Below are 18,305 nucleotides of genomic sequence, written 5' to 3'. Positions count from 1 at the left end.
ACTAAAGTTTTGAGGGAATGATCAATTTCATAAAGCCAAAGTCAGGAAGAGACACAATGTTTTGCTGCTAAGATCAGAAGGAGCATCTGGGCAAGCGTGAGGAAATGAGAAGCACCTCCCTCACGGTCATGCTTCCTTTCCCGGCCCACCTTTCCCCGTGGGCTGGGACAGTCTCTTGAGCAGGATGGCACATTCTAACATTGTAATACGAGCCCGGGTGAGCGTGAAAGGAGCAAAACGAGCTGAGCCGGGCTAACTGGAGCATCCCACTACTCATAAGGCACAACCTGCGCCTCCTCCCGGGCTGACAAACCCACGCTGGGTTGCGACCTCCAAGCCTGTTTTTACCTTCGCTTTCCAGACAGTACAGGCAACTCGCCAACATCTAACCACAGGCCATACTTGAAAATACTTAGCTCTGACTCAGCCATGTGCCAGAGTTCCAGATGTTCTTTAAAACTCCAGCTGCTCTGAGTCCTCCTGAAAGCCGGTTCTTCTGCCAATGCCCTCACTCCCAAAGTGCGGTAATGCTGCCATCTACAGACTGTGCAAAAAGGACCATGCTTGGCAGCTGCAGGTCAGATTTGGGGGAGGGCGTGGACTAATGTAATTGTTGTGAAGTGGAGCAGTTTACAGTGCATTTCCTGTATGCACTTGGTAAGGTAATGTCATCTTCACGCTTAAAGGGAGGCTCTGTATTTTTTCACTATCAACATTTTATTTGGAAACGTGGACGAGAAGGCGTACAAACATAAAATAGACAAATGAATAGATTTGGAAGAAACAAGTCACAGCCCGTGTAGTGCGTGGATCGTGATAATGCAATGGGGTCCTGCTGCCTGTAACTGTGCAGATGGCCTCTGGATTCCTCAGCTTCTAGTCAGCTAGTCTCAAAAATGACACCTTACTCATTCCTGCAGACCCAGCCTACCGCATGGTCCTTCAGCCCTTAAAGGTCACCCCAAACTGCTCGTTAACCTCTTTTTACATAAACTGACTAGAGGGTACTGTGACTTCAGCCTCCCCCTGTAGGATGACAGAAGTGAAACAAGTGGAAGTAAGGCGTGGGTCGGGGCTTCAGCTCCCACAGGACATGGAGTGCTCATGCAGAGGCAGCTCGAGCAGCATGAGGAGGGTCTGCTCCACGTCCTCTGTGCTGTTAAATGATTATGAAGTGACAGTTACGAGGCAGAGAGGCCGGTGTGATAGGTGCATCTCCTAGACCTCAGGCTGACGCTGCATCAGGAAGAGTGTGACCCAGGCGGGCATCTAGCCACGCGTGTCCAGGCTGCCGTGGGCAGTAAGGCCCATTCTGTGCAAGTGGGGTGGAAGCAGAGAGCCAGTCTTCAGTACTGGCCACGCAGGATTGCAGCCAAGAGTTTTCTGTGATTCACCCAACTCCTCTGTTCTCATTTCGGAGGCAGTTTCGTTTAGTGAGGGCAGCTGGTACTGCCGTGTTTCCTGACTCCCCAGCCCTCCTTCTACCACACTCAAGCCTAATATGTGTTTTCTGTTTTCAAATATCTACTGAATATTTTAACCCAAGCACTTGTCTAAGAAGAATACCTGAGAAATCCTAAGGATGTAACCACTGTATTTTTCCTAGGGCACATTAAGGTACAGACATGGCATTGACGTTTTAAAACATTCAACAGCATCCCACCACAAATGGATCCTGCGTGGCCCTCTGAGCGCCGGGACCCGGAAGGAGTGTGGCCTGTGGGATTCGGTCTGACCCCGCTCTGCCTCCACAAGCCTCACTACGCTCCCACCTCCACCTCCCCAGGAGGGCCCGGGCAAAATGCATAGAACCACTGGGCAGCTCAGTAGCCCCCAGCTCCAAAAACAATAAGCTGTTAGATGTTTTCTAATTTTCCAAGGTTCTAATACAGTAACTGATCTCTCTGAAATATGAGGTATTTAAGTGTTTCTAGTTGGGTATGCTGACATTTCACTCCATAAGAAAACATGGGAGCAGCTTATCACAAAGCCAACATTGGAATCAGTATAAAAACTGCTAAAATCACTTTCATTCTTCAAGCTTACAATTTGTGTGCTGTTCTCTTTGTATAGTGTACTCCAATAAAAACGTTTATCATAAAAAGAGAGAACTCCCAAGAGATTTCATTCAAATAAAGTTGGGTGTGCATGGATTAAGCTAGAGACAAGATATTTTTATGGAAAGAATGGGCAATGAACAGAGTAGGTTTCCAGGTACAAAGAACTAGAAAGATTTATGTAGGTGTGTTCTGGGAGTCTCGATACAGAGTGCTGTTTCCAAGTCTAAGAAGAGTCTCTCATCTTGCACCATAACAAATGGACTCAAGTGGGGAAAAAAACTGTTGAAGATCACCTTTCATTCGGTGTTTTAAATCGGCTATTTTCCCCACTGATTTGAAGGAAGATTATAGTTTGTTTTTTTAATAATAGTTTTCACCCCTTGTCATGTAATTTGTTTATTTTCCTTTTAGCTTCAAGTAAATATTTGTTTCTATAGCATTATATCATCATAGTCACAGACATTTGAAATGTAGGCATCCTTCTTTCAAATACTTAGAAAATATAAGCACTTTTCATCTCAGAAATGTGTGATGATGATATAGAGAGGGAGTTGATATAAACTGGAACTGAAAATAATATGCAACCCTGTTTCCCCGAAAATAAGACCTAGGCAGACAATCAGCACTAATGAGTCTTTTGGAGCAAACATTAATATAAGATCTGGTGTTACATTATATTATATTATTATTATATTATATTATACCTGGTCTTACATTATAGTAAAATAAGACCGGGTCTTATGTTAATTTTTGCTCTAAAAGACACATTAGAGCTGATTGTCCAGCTAGGTCTTGTTTTTGGGGAAACACAGTAGCAGCTATGTGAACACGAGGATGTGAAGAAGAGTATAACAGAAAGTCTCTAAAATATACATAAAAGCTGAAAGGAGCAAAGAACACCTTTAAAAAGGTATCATTGGAGACAGATATTTTCATCTAAGAGACAATTACTCTGAAAAGTTTGCTTACATTTCTAAGTGGCTCAAGTTATGGTGACTAAAATAAGTTACAATAAGACGTCAGGAAGCCTGAGCAGCAGTACCTAGAGAATGAACAAAACAACAGATGCCCACTGCAGGGCACTAACACCTTCCGTTATTGCTGTCACCAGAGCAGAAAAGCATTAATATCTACAGAAAAGCTTGTGGAGATCGTGCACTCAGATAGCAGACAACTAGAGCATACACCACAGCCCTCTGATGGTGTAGCTGACAGGGTTAGGGCAGGGTATGAACATACAGAACTCTGTTTAGAACAAATAAAGCCCCAAACCGACACAGAAAGGCATCAGAACACGACTACTGGATGACCAGTGTCTGACTGAAAATTTGACTTGTTGAAAAGTACTCCACATGTAATCAATCATATATGTGTGGTCATTCAGATTGTGTCCAGATGGGCAAAACCAGGTGAGCAGCCCACCCACTCCTCACTTGAACAGAAATCTGTATGTATACGCATGTTAAATGAGGAAGCAAAAACTAACAAGATCTAAGACAACAGACGGCAGAGCGGAACTCACTGCAGAGACAAGTGCCTTCAGAGTTGGGAGAAGACAGACCAGTTCAGGCCAAGCTCTTCAGGAACCCATGCAGACAATATTTTGTCCTTCACATCAGACGCAGGAAACATAAAAATATGCGCTTTTACTTGCTTTTCTCCCCGTAGTAAGTAGTAACATCTTGGAAGTGATTCAGCCATATGTTGTTACCCTGTCTCTCTTGAGATGCATTTAAGAAAGACCAGCTAAGGGTGTTAAGCACAAGGGAGGAAGGAGCTGCAGGAGATCAAGATTCGTCTATTAGCATTTGTTTGGGGTGTCTGAGCTGTGCAAGGTCAGGCTAGAGCAGAGGGGAAAGATCATAACCTCCCCAGAAAAGGGGTATGGAGTTTTATAGGAGGGGGCTGTTCCCCTTTCAATGCTTCAGGGGGTTTTCTTTGACAAAGGGTTTCAGGGCCTGACCAAGCCCTCCACCTCCAGCCCCAGGTCATGCCCCACGCCCAGGCCCCTGAGCACAGGCCCCTAGGAGAGAAAGCAAGACCAGATCAAGACAAGCTGGCTGTTAAGGTAAGGTTTCTGCCCTGGCCTAAATATGGCTTAACAAAGGGCAAGGATGTGATCTATAACCATGGAAACACGAGGCTGTTGTTAGTTCCTGGACAGCGTTAGGAGCTAGCATTCTTAATGAGATCCCACCACCAGCGGAGGACTCTCATTACAGCAAGGCCAGAGCCTCTAAGGACAGTACCATCCTCCCCTCCTCCACCCAGGGGATGATGACCCAAAGCTGGTGTCCAGAGGCTCAGGCACCTCAAATTATCAACCAGACGATGAGATCAGACAACCCACAATCATCTGTTCGCAAGTCTACCCCACCAATGTTTTCCGTGGCACAGCGCACACGTCTAACCTCCTGTACACAGTCCTGTTCTCTGTGCCTGGTGATGGAGCGGTAACCCTCCCTATCTACACATTCCTGCCCAAATCAGCTGTCTGCCTTCTCACGGTGTAGTTCCTTCTGTTTTCTTATCATTTTTTTTCATGACTAAAATTAGAACAGCTGTTGCATTTTCAGGGAAACACCACTTACTTGAGTGTGCTTTTGTGTTCACCTTCTCTGCTGATCTGAATTTCCCAGACAACCCCACTCACTCTTTGGTATTGTTAGAGAATGTTATAAGACTATGCTGCGTATGTTGACCACTAACTTGTGAAAACTTGCTTTAATCTGGCTCATCTGACCACTCAGAAACCCTTCCAATGATCCCTTATTAATGCATTCCCCAAAGTTGAGTGTTCTGGACCATTTCTACACAATGTAGCCCCCCCCCCCAACACTATTCCCTACTCATCGTAGATGCCTTTGCTTTAAAACCATCTTGTTTGAATTGCTGTGAAATTCTCCCTAACCACCTCCAGGAATCTTTATTTGCACTACTTTCCTTACCAGAACATTCATTCTTTCCCCCCCAGACTATTCATTCCAATTCCACAAATGGTCTAAATCCTTCAAATTTCAGCCTATTGTTTCCTTACTGTCCCCTTGACTATTCCAGGACCTTCTCTAAATTTCCATGGTACTATTACATCTCTCTTTTGACACATCCTTTGCTATTTAATGTTAATTGTCTTTTTATGTGGATATTCTGCTTTCATGAGAAACGATAAATACCAAGGGCAGAAATCATGAGACAATTCTTATTGCAGTGTCTTAGAGTTTGTACTTAATAAGACTGCATTTTAAAATACAAATTATTATTTTACAGGCATTAATATTGTAGTGTTTGCAGGTTTTATAAACTCTAGCTGTGTCTTGTTCTTGAAGCTTTAGAAGTGGCTATTGGTAAAGTTATGAGCTTGTACTTGTTTTCAATAGGATCAGTTAGCTTGTTGAAAGATGTCCCCATTCTATGAACAGGATTCAACAATAACTAGAGCTAACAGTCTTGCAAATGCAAATTCGGCATATAGAAGTCATTCAACAAATATATATTGGCTGGATAGGGTAAAAATGTACATGGCACCATGCTCACTGGAGAAAGGAATTCAGCTGACAACATAGTAAGATGGCCAGGATTTCCTAGGGGAAAGAAGCAACCCAGGATGGTATAGGTTGCTATTTTGATTACTGTAACTTCATACGGTAATACAGTCTGAAGTCAGGGAACATGATGTCTCCACTTTTGTTCTTCCCTCTTAAGATTGCTTTGGCTATTTGGGGTTTTTGTGGTTCAATACAAATTTTAGGGTTGTGTATTTTAATTCTGTGAAAAACGCCATTGGAAATTTGATAGAAATTGCATGGAATATGTAGATTGCTTTGGGTAATATGGGCATTTTAACACTACTAATTATTCTAATCCAGGACCATAGAATATCTTTTCATTTATTTATGTCTTCTTCAAATTCTTTCATCAATGACTCACAGTTTTCAGTGTACTGGTCTTTCATCTCCTTGGTTAAATTTATTCCTAAGTATTATTCTTTTTGATACAATTGTAAATGAGATTTTTTTTCTTAAATTGTCTTTCTGCTTGTTTGTTGTTAGCATATAAAATACAACATATTTTTATACTGATTTTATACCCTGCAATTTTGCTGAATTCATTTATTAGTCCTAACAGTTTTTGGGTGGAGTCTTTAGGGCTTTCTATATATAAAATCAAGTCGTGTGCAAATAGTGACAGTTTCACTTCTTCTCTGCTAATCTGGATGCCTTCTATTTCTTTTTCTTGTCTAATTGCTCTGGCTAGGATTTCCAATACTATATTGAATAAAAGTGGTGAGTGGGCATTCTTGTCTTGTTTCTGATTTTAGGGAAAAGCTTGCAGTTTTTCACCATCAAATAAGATGTTATCTGTGGGTTTGTCATATATGGCCTTTATTGTGTTGAGCTGTTTACCCACTTTATTGAGAGTTTTTATCATAAATGGATGTTGGATTTTGTCAAATGCTTTCCCTTTATCTATTGAGACAATCATATGATTTTTTATCCTTCATTTTGTTAATGTTGTGTATCACGTTGATTGATTTGTGGATGCTGAATCAGCCTTGCATTCCTGGAATAAATCCCTCTCAATCATTGTATATCGTCCTTTTATTATACTGTTAAAATCAGTTGCCTATGATTTTGTTGAGGATTTTTGCATCTATGTTCATCAGGGATATTGGCCTGTAATTTTCTTTTTTTGTGGTGTCCTTCTCTGGTTTTTGTATCAGGGTAATGCTGGCCTCATAAAATGAGTTTGGAAGTGTTCCCTCCTTTTCAATTGTTTGGAAGATTTGAGGATAGGTATTAAATCGTCTTTGAATGTTGGCTGGAATTCACCACTGAAGTCATCTGATCCTGGGCTTTTGTTTGTTATGAGTTATTTGATTACTGAGTCAATCTCCCTACTAATAATCAGTCTGTTTAGATTTCCTATTTCTTCATGATTCACTCTTGAAAGATTGTATGTTTCTAGTAATTTTTCCACATCTTCCAGGTTGTCCAATTTGTTGGCATTGTAGTCTCTCATAATCCTTTGTATTTCTTGAGTTATCAGTTGTAATTTCTCCTCTTTCATGTATGATATTATTTATTTGAGCCCTCTCTTTTTTTCCTTACTGAGTCTAGCTAAAGGTTTGTCAATTTTCTTGACCTTTTCAAAATACCAGCTGTTAGCTTCATTGATGTTTTCTATTGTCTTTTTAGTTTCAATTTTATTTATTTGTGTTCTGATCTTCAGTACTTCCTTTCTTCTACTAATTTGGGACTTTGTTCTTCTTCTAGTTCCTTTAGGTGTAAAGTTAGATTGTTTAGTTGAGATTTTTCTTATTTCTTGAGGTAGTTTGTATTACTATAAACTTCCCTCTTAGAATGGCTTTTGCTGCCTCCCATAGATTGTGGTACATCGTATTTCCATTTTCATTTTGGTGACATCACAGGATTGATGGGAGGTAGGGTTCACCCACTGGCACTAGCAGGTTAGAGAGAGGATATAAAAATGGCACCCATCCTCGCCTTTGTCCCTGGGAGAGTTCCAGCAGGCTCCTGCCCCTCTGACAGATGCTTTAAGGTTAGCAAATGAATATCCTTCTCATATGGTCTAGCACTTTTCAAAATGGTGCTTTTGTGCTGGGTCCCGGTGCGAGTGGGTCTGTGCACAAGCCCTTTAAGAGTAAATCTCTGTTCCCTGCATCCCTATGGTTCTCCTTGATGCAAGCCCTGTTGGTTTTCAAAGCCAGATGTTTCATGAGCACATCCCACAATGTAGGTCCCGAGGATTGGGATGCCTAATGTGGGGGCACAGACCCCTCGCTCTTGGGGAGCAGTTTTGTATTTGTTAGATCGCTCCTGATTGTGGGTTGTCAGGCCAGGAGTGGCAGAACCACATCTGTGTCTCCTACCCTTCTCGTTGTTTTTTCTCCTTTGTTGGGGAAGAGCTGTTCAGCTAGTTCTCAGGCCCTTTTCAGAAGGAGTTGTTCCATACGTAGCTGTAGATTTGGTGTGTCTGTGGGCGGAAGGTGATTTGACGACCTTCCTACACTGCCATCCTTAACCGTCCCTCAATTCCTTAATTATTTTTGCACCCACTCAGGCTGGTGGAGTTTAGAGAACAACTGTTAGACTTCATACGCTTACTCCCTACAGAGAGGACATATAATTATAAGTTTGTCAGATGCTCTTTTCTTTGAAATCCCCTTTTGACATTGCCTTTGCCAGTTCATTAAAAATTAATTTTTAAAAAGTTTATTTATACCTAGGTTTTCCTGAGTTAACACAATTTTGCAAACATCGCAGTAGCTAAGGAATCTGGTTTGGTGACCAGAAATGAGCGGCATCAGAACAATAGTTCATTGATTCCTGTCCTCTTATAATTCTAGTGATTCAAATAGAAGCATTTTTTTGGTCATTTTTTTGTTTTTCTTTCTGAATCTTTTTCTTTTATAGCAACACCATCATCTCAGTTCTGGAAAACAAAAATGTGGTGAGCAAGAGGAAAAAGGGTCTGAGATCGACACCAGTAAAACTATGTTTTTAGTTTATGGATTTACCTGATTTTTATGACTTTCTTTCCCTAGTCTCTCATTTGTCCACCAACCCTTTTCCGCCTCATCTGGTTCAGAGTAGAAAGGATTTTCTTGATCTTGAAATGGAAGGAGGATGTCTAGGTCTGACACGTGGTAGGTGCTCCAAGAATATTTATTGAATGAGAACAATGCACTGCCAGTCTACACTTTTTAATGGCTTGATCTGTTTTTATTTCAACATTTCAAGGGGTCCTATATGCCTCATAAAACCTACAAATACTACATTGGAAAAGTAGCTACACTGCTTTTTTACTAGCTACTCATACCAATCACTTCTCAACATGTATTTACACAGCCTGCTGGTCTTACAGATAATGGAATTAAATGGCTCCAGGTTGAATTTTAGGGCAATAAAGCCAAAACTCGTGTTAAGGCTACTCTGGTGAACTGAGAACATAATAATAACTCTATGGAGTGATAAAGAAAGGAATTTAATTTTTATGGTCTTTGCGGGAGTGGAAAGGCTCAGTTTGAGTATCAGGAGGAAATTTGTGAATGTGTAGTTTTCACATTTTATGAGCATTACTTCACCTGCCACACATGGCAATAAACAGCCTTTGAAAATAAAGAACATGTGGATGGAACGTGTTTGTTTGGACGTGCTCTGACTGTGGATGTACTACTTCCTTTTCGTCATGAATTATGTCTGGGACTGCCCACCCTGGGACTTGGGGATGTGACAGTGCCCCATTCATGACAGGCAGTTTGGCCACACGGTCACTGGGTGGGATGACATTTGGTCTCTTTGGTGGCTAGCAGCCTGGCAGGAGCTGCATTTTGGTGATAAGTAGTTCTTTGGTGCAGTCGGCACGGACTTGCTCCAGAAACCAGGCCTATGCACGGCAACTCTTCCACTGCAGTTTGGAGGGTGCCATGGGGCACCCTTATCTAACACAGACCCTTCTGGTACTATGGCATTTGCACATCACATGATCCAGGTGACAGAACTGCTCATACTGCAACCTGGACCATTGGATCTTCTAAGTCAGACGGTCCAAGGCACAGGCCTGCTTGGACGGCAGCCTACACCTGCCGCAGAGCCCTTTGTGCTCTGGGACGCACTCAGAACCAGCAGCCGACCATTTCTCCAGTAAATGGGTCCTAACAGGGGTCCCTAGAAGTGAACAGAATGCCTCCCAAACACAAAGATGCTTACCAAGGATGGCTGGGAGGGTCAAGGTACAAAAACTTGCACTTTACTTTGAAAGCTACGTCCTGGCAATTCCAAGAACACTAGACTCCTAAAAATGTCACCATGTGGCAACCTCTAAATCTTCCTAAGTTTTGTCTCTGTTACCTCCCGCCCTTGGGGCACATATGATGGTGAAAGCAGAATTCTGGCCATTTTTTTGTTTACCAGATCTAAGTCATATAACATGATACATACAATGGACCCAAATGATTTCCTGTGGCATGTCCAGACAATTTATATCCCTTTGGACTCTTTTGTGGAGTAACAGGCAAATTAACATAATCTTGGTTAAAACAGTGGAATATGGTATGCTGTTGTCTATCCCATGTGAATGTAAATTGCCCTGATTCTCCTCTTCAATAGGCATTGAAATCAATGCATTTGCCTGACCCGTAGCTGCACAGAATGTACCAGAGTCTGTGGTAGTCTGCTCTCGTGGATGTCATATCAGCCCAGCAGTAGCATTTGGAGCTACAACTTAAGTTTGTGGTTGTCCCCTGTCATTCATTATGATGCAGCCAGGCTGCGCTGGGGTCTGGTTGGTGCATTCAGTGGGGATGTGATGGGTACGTGTGTTGCGTCGTTTAAAGCTTTGGAAGTAGCACACATCTAGTTCACTCTGGGCAACAGTACCAGGGTGATTAACTATCTTGGCTGCTGTGGTCATGGTGGTGGAGGGGCAGGTTCAAAGGCTTCCTACCATCGATCTTATTCTACAGGTCAAGGAACCAAAATAAGGGTTTGGAATTTTTGCGTTACAAAGCGAAAATTCTGTTATGCATTTTTAAAAAATTGAAGTATGATTTGCTCACAATAAATTCACCCTTTTAAAGTATACAATTCAATGAATTTTAACAAATGTATAAAGTGAAGTAACCACGACCAGAATCAAGATACAGAACGTTTCTATCATCTGAAATAGTCTCTCATGCCCTCTTCATTCAATTGCCTAAAGTTTGTCAGCCCCGAGCAACCACATGCCTGAGGTCTATCCTTGTAGTTTTGCCTTTTCTGGAATCGCATGTAAGTGCAATCACAGAGTGTCTGGCTTCTTTCACATAGCACAATACTTTTGAAACTAACCTTTGGTGTTGCAATAGTTCATTCTTTTTATTGCTGAGTTCTTTTCAGTTGAATAGCTTTAACACAATTTGCTTGTTCATTCACAAGTTGATAAACATTTGGGTTCTTACCAGTTTTCCAGTTATTTTGAATTAAGCTGCTATGAACTTTCATGCACAGGTCTTTTTTGTTTGGTTTTTGGCTTTTTGTTTGTTTTTGATGGAGTTTATTTTATCAGTTCTTTCTTTTAATCTTCCTGCATTTAGTGCCCTGTCTATGAAATCTTTGCCTCGCCTAATCCAGGGTGCAAAATTTTCTTCCACGTCTTATTCTAGAAGTTTTACAGATTTAGCTCTTATATTTAAGTCTATGGTACATTATGAGTGAATTTTTAATATGTCGTATAAGGATCAAGGGTCTATTTTTGGTATTTGGATATCCAATTGTTCCAGAACCATTTGTTTGAAAGATTTTCCTTTCTCCACTGAATTATGCTTTCTCCTTGGGTAAAATAAGTTGACCATATATGTGTGCATATATGTGTGCATTTGTATATCTCTATCCTTGGGCCAATGCCACACTCTCTTGATTATTGTAACTTACAGTAAGTCTTCAAATAAGGTGTATAAACCCTGCAACTTGGTCCTTCCTTTTAAAATTGTTTTTGATTTAGAAAATAGTCTTAAGTCAAACTGGCATGCAAAACACCAGTGTCCCGATCCATAATAAGTGGCTGTTCTTTGATAGAGTGGAAGAAAAGGTACTACTTTTTGGCAAAATGATTCATAATGAAATAAAGTGCTTAGAGGTCTGAGCAGTGATACATATCTTTTCACTGATTTCATAGACATTTTCCCAAAATGCTGATAAATATAAGAATAGTTTTTTGTACCCCTCCTCAACCATACCTCCTGGATGGATCCAAAGAGACCTTTACATATCTCACTGTAAGCACCAGATAGGGGAAAATCAGATGGAATAAAATGAGAGAGAAAAGAGAGGGGAAGCAAATCTCTAGGTGGAAGACCAAAGGATTTCAGGGAATCGGGGAGGGGACTGTGAAGTCAGGGAAAAGAGAAACAAAGGCCCAAACTAGTGTTCTTTTCACAAATGCAAGGCGAACTGTCGATGGACTCATCAGCTGTGTTCCACCATCTCGGGACTCAGAGCTCTTTGGCTAATAGCAGGAGTTTCTCCGTAATGGACTAGACCAGAACGTCTCTTCCAAACTTTTATAACAATGCAAAAGGATTATGTTTACAGGACAAGAAATGTGCTAACACTATTTTTTATTTCTGAAACAATGTTAGTACAACGTGAACCAAGAAAAAAAAAAAAAGAAAGAAAAGGAAAGATAAGAAAAGAAAAAAAGAAAAAGAAAAGCTTTCACAAGCTGCCTGGAAATTTTACAGTAAATATTTCAATTAGTATCTAATATCTCAATGTTTTGGATCAAGCTCCGCAATGATTAAGAATTTTTAAAAACTTTAATCTTGATAATTAAATGGTTAGTAACAGTGTTGATTCATCTGTTTCTCATTAAGTCACATTTGGAGTATATACTCACATACATCAAAGTTAGGAAGCATCATATGGATATTTGCTGATTAAATAAGAATAACCAAAATCAGTGAATCTGATTCATTTGTAATGGTTTAATGAGTTAATGATAATCATTGTTTTGTTACAGGTTAACTAGGCATAACAGGACAGGGTACATAAATAAGCCACAATGAGTCCATTTCAACACAAACCAAATCATCAGCTTTCCTCTCTCAACTTTGTTAATTTTCCTGTGTTGCATAGACATTTTTTTCCTAACACCACACACTGTTTCATCTCTGTTTTCTTCCTTGCTTACATTAACAAACATGTGCAATGAAATGTCTGTATCTTGAAACACCCCTATGCTCTGAGTTCTCTGGTCTCAAACCTTAAAGTTTTACAAATGAAATAACCTGAGCGTTCCTGAGCTCCCTTTTCTTTCTGGCCCGAAAGCTGGAGATAGAAGAAACACTTTGGCCACAGGCTGTGTCTGGACTTTGGGAATCTCAGATGTTGAAGGGGAAGCAACAGGGCACTGGAACAGTGCCCAGTGGCTCCAGGACACCAGGGGGTAAGAGGGGAAGGCTGAGAAGTGAGGAGCTGCGTTGGAGGGAGATTTAGGTGAACAGGAGTGGGGAGCGCCACTGCTCTTCCTGACCCGTCTCTCGTGGGGGTCAGTGAAAGTCATGGGCTCGGAATTGAGGCTCTCATCTAACTGCACCTACCAGCCCTTTTACGTCCCCAAAAGGCTTTCATCCCACTAGTGAAAATGCAGAGCTTAAAAATGTAAATATTTCAGATAGATTGGTCTGTTTATGCCACTCAACCTATAAATGAGGATCCCAGAATCTTTCTTCTTTTGAGTAGAGAAACCAGTTACAAAATAGGCACAAGCTGAAGGTTGGGCAGGGCTGAGGACAAATCTCAGAACGGAAAAGGGAACAGATGGAGAGATCTGAGACATAAGGAGCTACGATAATGCTTTGGAACTTGAGGGGGCGTTGGAGTAAAAGTGCCTTTCTGCTCCTGGCTCACATGTTCTGGCAGTGACTCGTGGGTCGAGATGCTGCCCCACTTCACACAGGAAGGGATGACGGCTTAAAGAAGGTCATGGTGGCCAGTGGTCACAGCGGCGGTCACAGCAGGTCTATGTGGGAATTGGAGCTCAAACCTAGGCAGGCATCTGCCTCCAAATCCCACCCGTCTGTCATTTTGCTGCTTCTGCATCTTCTTCGACTTTACAATCATTGGACAGACCTCATTTGCAAGAGAATTTATCAACAAGCTTCAGCAGTGCACTAAAAACGATGTTACAGCATTCAACTATTAAACTTATTCAAGACAGACGATGTAGTTTTTAACTTATTTTCTCATCCAACTTAACAATACACAAAAAGCCACAGTACAATTGACTGGCTAGGGGGAAGAAGTAGCCAAAAACATTGATTTCTGTACAAGGTTTTTTAAAACTCCACTTTTGTAAAGTACAAGGATGGTTCACTAATTTTTCAAAACTGTAATTTCATGTACAACATCATATTTTTATGGAAAATGATGTAAGATGCCTTCTTTTCCTCATTCTACGAATAAAAAGTCTTTGACCTTTCCTCAAAATAACATTCTCTTCAGGTTAGGATATGAATGGTATTAATTATGCAGAAATGTTATAATTAGCGCCCACGGCCTGAAGCTCGTATTAGCCGTTTGGAATGAATGGGTGCGCTGTCACTTGAGACGCTTTTTCTCCTCCGGCTGTTCACACAACCTGACATCGATGTTGCCCTCACTGAACGCTTCTCCTCTGGTCTCCTCCACCGGGTTCTCTCTCCAGCAAAGCACTGCTTTCTTCTGCGTCATTGTCATTCCCGAATTTCCACGTCTCCGTGCAGGAGAGAAGGTTTCTCTGACCACACAGTAACAAACTGCAGATAAGAAGTTTTTTTTGAAGTTTTCATTCATAAAGGCATAAACAATGGGATTGCAGATGGAATTGGAAAACCCAATTATTTGCACGATGGCAAAAATCATCTTGATTGTGACATCATCCTGTTCCTTTTCAAAATTGCCTGAAATAAAAAGAAATGCTTGAGAATGCATATTTGTTTTGATGAGCATAAAATTCAATTTCTGTTTACCATCAATCTTTACCAAACACACTTGGACAAGTGATTAAAGGTGAGAAAAATTCTCAGGATGATTTTGGGGAGAGCCATTGATGTCCGAAGAAAAGCAACCTTGTGACGAGTCTTCCTTCTTAGAGAACCGAGGCTTACAGGCCTAGCCCGGTGCCCCGCACGTATCGGGGGACTCACTGCCTTTCAACTTGATTTCAGGCTTCATGGCAATGGGGAGCAGCAGTGACTCTGCAAATGTTCACTTGAGTTATAGAAACAGTTACCTGAGAACCATGTGACGCCTCAGATTATTAGGGAGAATTCACTGAGGGGCTGGGTGAAAAGCTAAGCATTATTAAATTCATGGGGTTCAATCCAGCATTCAGTAGGGAATGCTCATAGGAGGTCATTGCTGTCCCAATACTGAAATAACTTAAGGAGAACAGAGGCAGAGCATGGAAGAAGATTCAGAAGCTTGTCTTGATCTTCTGTAATTATTAAAGATTTAGTCAGAGTCGTACATAATTACGCACCACGGAACGACCTAGTGCTGTCGAAACCATGAAAGAAACCTACTAGTTGATATTTGATTACCCAAGTGAATCATGACAAATTTCAAGGGTTCATTGCCCATTCTGGCAGGAAATAAACTAGAACTTCTGTCAAATGAGAATGACAGGCACTCACTGTATTCAATCATCATGTGAACGATGTGGAAAGGAGCCCAGCACACCACGAACAGAGCCACCACTGTCACCATCATAATGACAGCTCGCTTCTTCTTCCTGGACTCATAAGGACACATTCATTGTGTTAATTAACTTCTCCTTGGCAAGTGTGTCAAACTGATGGCAAAGCTATTAAATAAAATTTGAGCCTAGACCTCTCAATCAAGATTTTTCAAATCCTGATGAAGTTCGTGATCGGTTACACATGGGCTGTCCGTCACTTTCCCCTCGCTATTCCCGCACCCCCATATTCCTCACATTATAAACACCCCTGTGACATGTACTCCTTGTGGGGCTGCTGGGCCTCACTCATGTCATTGATCTTCCCAACAAGCCGTTTGGCACATGCAGAAACTGAGGCACAGAGAAGGTGAAGTAACTTGCAAAGTCAGACAGCTAGTGAGGGATTTCAGCTCCTAAGGGCTAGACAGTCCTGCTCATTTTATATTGAAGAGGACTCATGCCTGGGATAGAAAACTATCAATATTTATGAGCTACAGGAAGCCCTATGTTTAAAGGATACAATTAAAATGGAATCCTTTATTGTATCTCTAAATTACATGATTAACCAGGATTTCAAACTAGTTTTCTCCATTAGTCCTGTAAAGGATATTAACATCTGCAAGGGAGCTACACATTTGCATGGTGCTATACATATATAAAAGGTCATATTCATTATTCTTTATTTCAAGCTGGTAGCCCTTTCTTCTGAGGAAGCAGGACTGCCAAACCAGCAGTAAGTTCCAAGGTGCTGTGCAGAGAACGGGGATGTCTTATACAAACTGGGCACTAGGGATTGCTGCTCACTTGAAGAAATCATCAAATCCCATCAAACCACTCAACTTCTTATCAGGTTGTAGCTTTGTTTTTAACGGTCCCTCCAAATAGATTATGAAATAAACCATATGAACTACAAGTACCATAGCAGTAAATCGTGTTTTAAATTTTCTATTAATGAGTGTGATCAGAAAGCAAAGCCCTTAGTTGAAAATAAACTATATCAATAATTAATTATTCAAAGTGAACAGCATGCTCTAGTTTCCAAAGGATTTTCCAGCACATGAGCTCACGTATGTAGCATCATCCTTGAGTGGGAGGAAGTAAGGACGGATGTTGCTATGCTCCCTGGTACGTGAGGAACGCACAGGCTGTAGGAGTAAGGCTTCCCCACATCACGTGGCTGGTGAGGGGCAGGCAGGGGAGAGTACGCAGCTCTTCCTACCATAGTGAAATGACATACAGAGGATGCCACAAAAATGCATACGCATTTTAAGAAGGGAAAACTGTATTAAATTGTAATACCCAATATATACCAATAACAAAAGATGAATACAAGTCACGTCTGACTTCTGCAATTACCAGAGGAGCTCAGAGTGGTTACCATGAGCGTCCAGACACTTCTGATGATGGTGAACTGCTGCTTGAGCAACATTGACCAAAGTGTCCACTTGTAGACATTTTTTGGCACCCCCAGTACAGATGAAAACACAGCAATTTCTAAATTCCAAGTAAGTTTCTATCTGTAACGGTGGCTTCCCCCTTTGATTTGGGAGCTGGTGATCTCTCTTCTCCCTGCCATACATAAACTCTCAAAAGTTGAAAGCAGCCCACACCCTACATGTGAATGATAAATGACATTTTGACTCACACAGCAGTTCTGAGATCCCTGGTAACTGTCCCTTCCAGAGAATTAAAAATATTTTGAACAGAGATGAATATCTCATTAAACCAACCTGGCTATTTTTGACATTTCTTTTCCATGAATGGTCCGAAGCACGGAGCTGTCCCCCACTCTCTTACTGATCCAGAGTTCATAACCGATTTTACTGTATAGGCTAAGCATCACCACCAGAGGCAAGAGGAAGAGAATTACAAGGATAAAGGTGGTGTAGATTTTCTGGTGTACAGGGCTGGCCCATTCTTCCAAGCAGCAGACGTGTTCTTTTTCATATAAGAAGTCATACTTGATCTTGAAAATAAGAATTATTCCATTAGGAGAGCTGGTATTTAGCATCACAGCACAGAGAGCAGCAGAATGCTGTGGTAATGCAGTGTTTTTCAGATCCTTACATATTTACCATGGTTACATCTCTCAAATGATATCCAATTTTGATTGTGCTTTTGTTTGAAGAGTGGTTTTTCCACTTCACTGCTTAAATTCTTAAGTGTTTTATACTTTCTTTTCTGTTTTAAATGGAATTGAGGTCCAAGGCCTGCTCACTGACGTTTCTCAACTTTTTATACTCCAGTCGTAAGTTTTCAGTTGGGTGAAAGAGCACTTCAGTGACCAAAGTATTACAAAAACAGTATTTTGTACTTTGTGCCAACTAGTTTAATGTTACATTATTTTGCTTCCTCAATCGTTGCGACAGGTTTGACAAGGCACCAGACTTCTCCCAATGGCTAAGAACCAGTCTGTATTTTGCTATTTCAGATTGCAGTGATCAGGTCACTAGCAGAAATTTCAGAAAGGCAACTGGTAGCTTTTAGATTCTGAGATGAATGAGAAATTGGGATTCAAACTATTGCTAATTCACAAATATTCAGGCTCAATTATAAGTCTTAGAGGTATATACAGAGGATGCCAAAAAAAATGTATACACATTTTAAGAAAGGAAAACACTGTATTAGAGTTGTAATACTCAATATATACCGATAACAAAAGATGAATACAAGTCACGTTTAACTTCTGCAATTATAAGAGGGGCACAAAGTAGTTACCGTCAGCGGACTTTCAGTAGTTTTTTCCTTTCTTAAAATGTGTATACATTTTTTGGCACCCTCTGTATGTATTTTAATTTATTAATACTATTTCTAACAGACTCATGAGTTCAACTATATTATTAATAACAATATTAATAAAAATATCAAAAGCTAATAAGGGACAAACTAAACATTTAAAGTATATTCAAATGTCATTTTTCTAGATTATAGGAATAAAAGTTAGAGAATCTATAAAACCTATTGTCATTTTAGTCACACTATAGCTTTTCAGACGAAAAACATTTAGGTCTTAGACATAGTTCTCCA

General features: G+C 40.8%; 1 protein-coding gene across 1 annotated transcript in view; it reads right to left on the bottom strand.

Annotated features, from left to right (window-relative positions):
* Nucleotides 1-12,523: 12,523 nt before the first annotated feature.
* QRFPR (pyroglutamylated RFamide peptide receptor) overlaps nt 12,524-18,305 on the bottom strand; it is a 36,694-nt gene continuing 30,912 nt past the window's right edge. Inside the window, exons 4-6 of the mRNA XM_019741427.3 lie at nt 17,009-17,244; nt 15,235-15,332; nt 12,524-14,499 (exon numbers count right to left, since the gene is read on the bottom strand). Coding sequence (XP_019596986.2) covers nt 14,159-14,499; nt 15,235-15,332; nt 17,009-17,244 — 675 coding nt within the window. The 3' untranslated portion in view covers nt 12,524-14,158. The remainder of the gene's footprint in view (nt 14,500-15,234; nt 15,333-17,008; nt 17,245-18,305) is intronic.

This window comes from Rhinolophus sinicus, chromosome 15, assembly GCF_057876585.1.
Source record: "Rhinolophus sinicus isolate RSI-liver-muscle chromosome 15, RSI-T2T, whole genome shotgun sequence".
In the NCBI taxonomy this organism is placed as follows: domain Eukaryota; kingdom Metazoa; phylum Chordata; class Mammalia; order Chiroptera; family Rhinolophidae; genus Rhinolophus; species Rhinolophus sinicus.
This window is presented reverse-complemented; position numbering and strand designations above follow the sequence as displayed.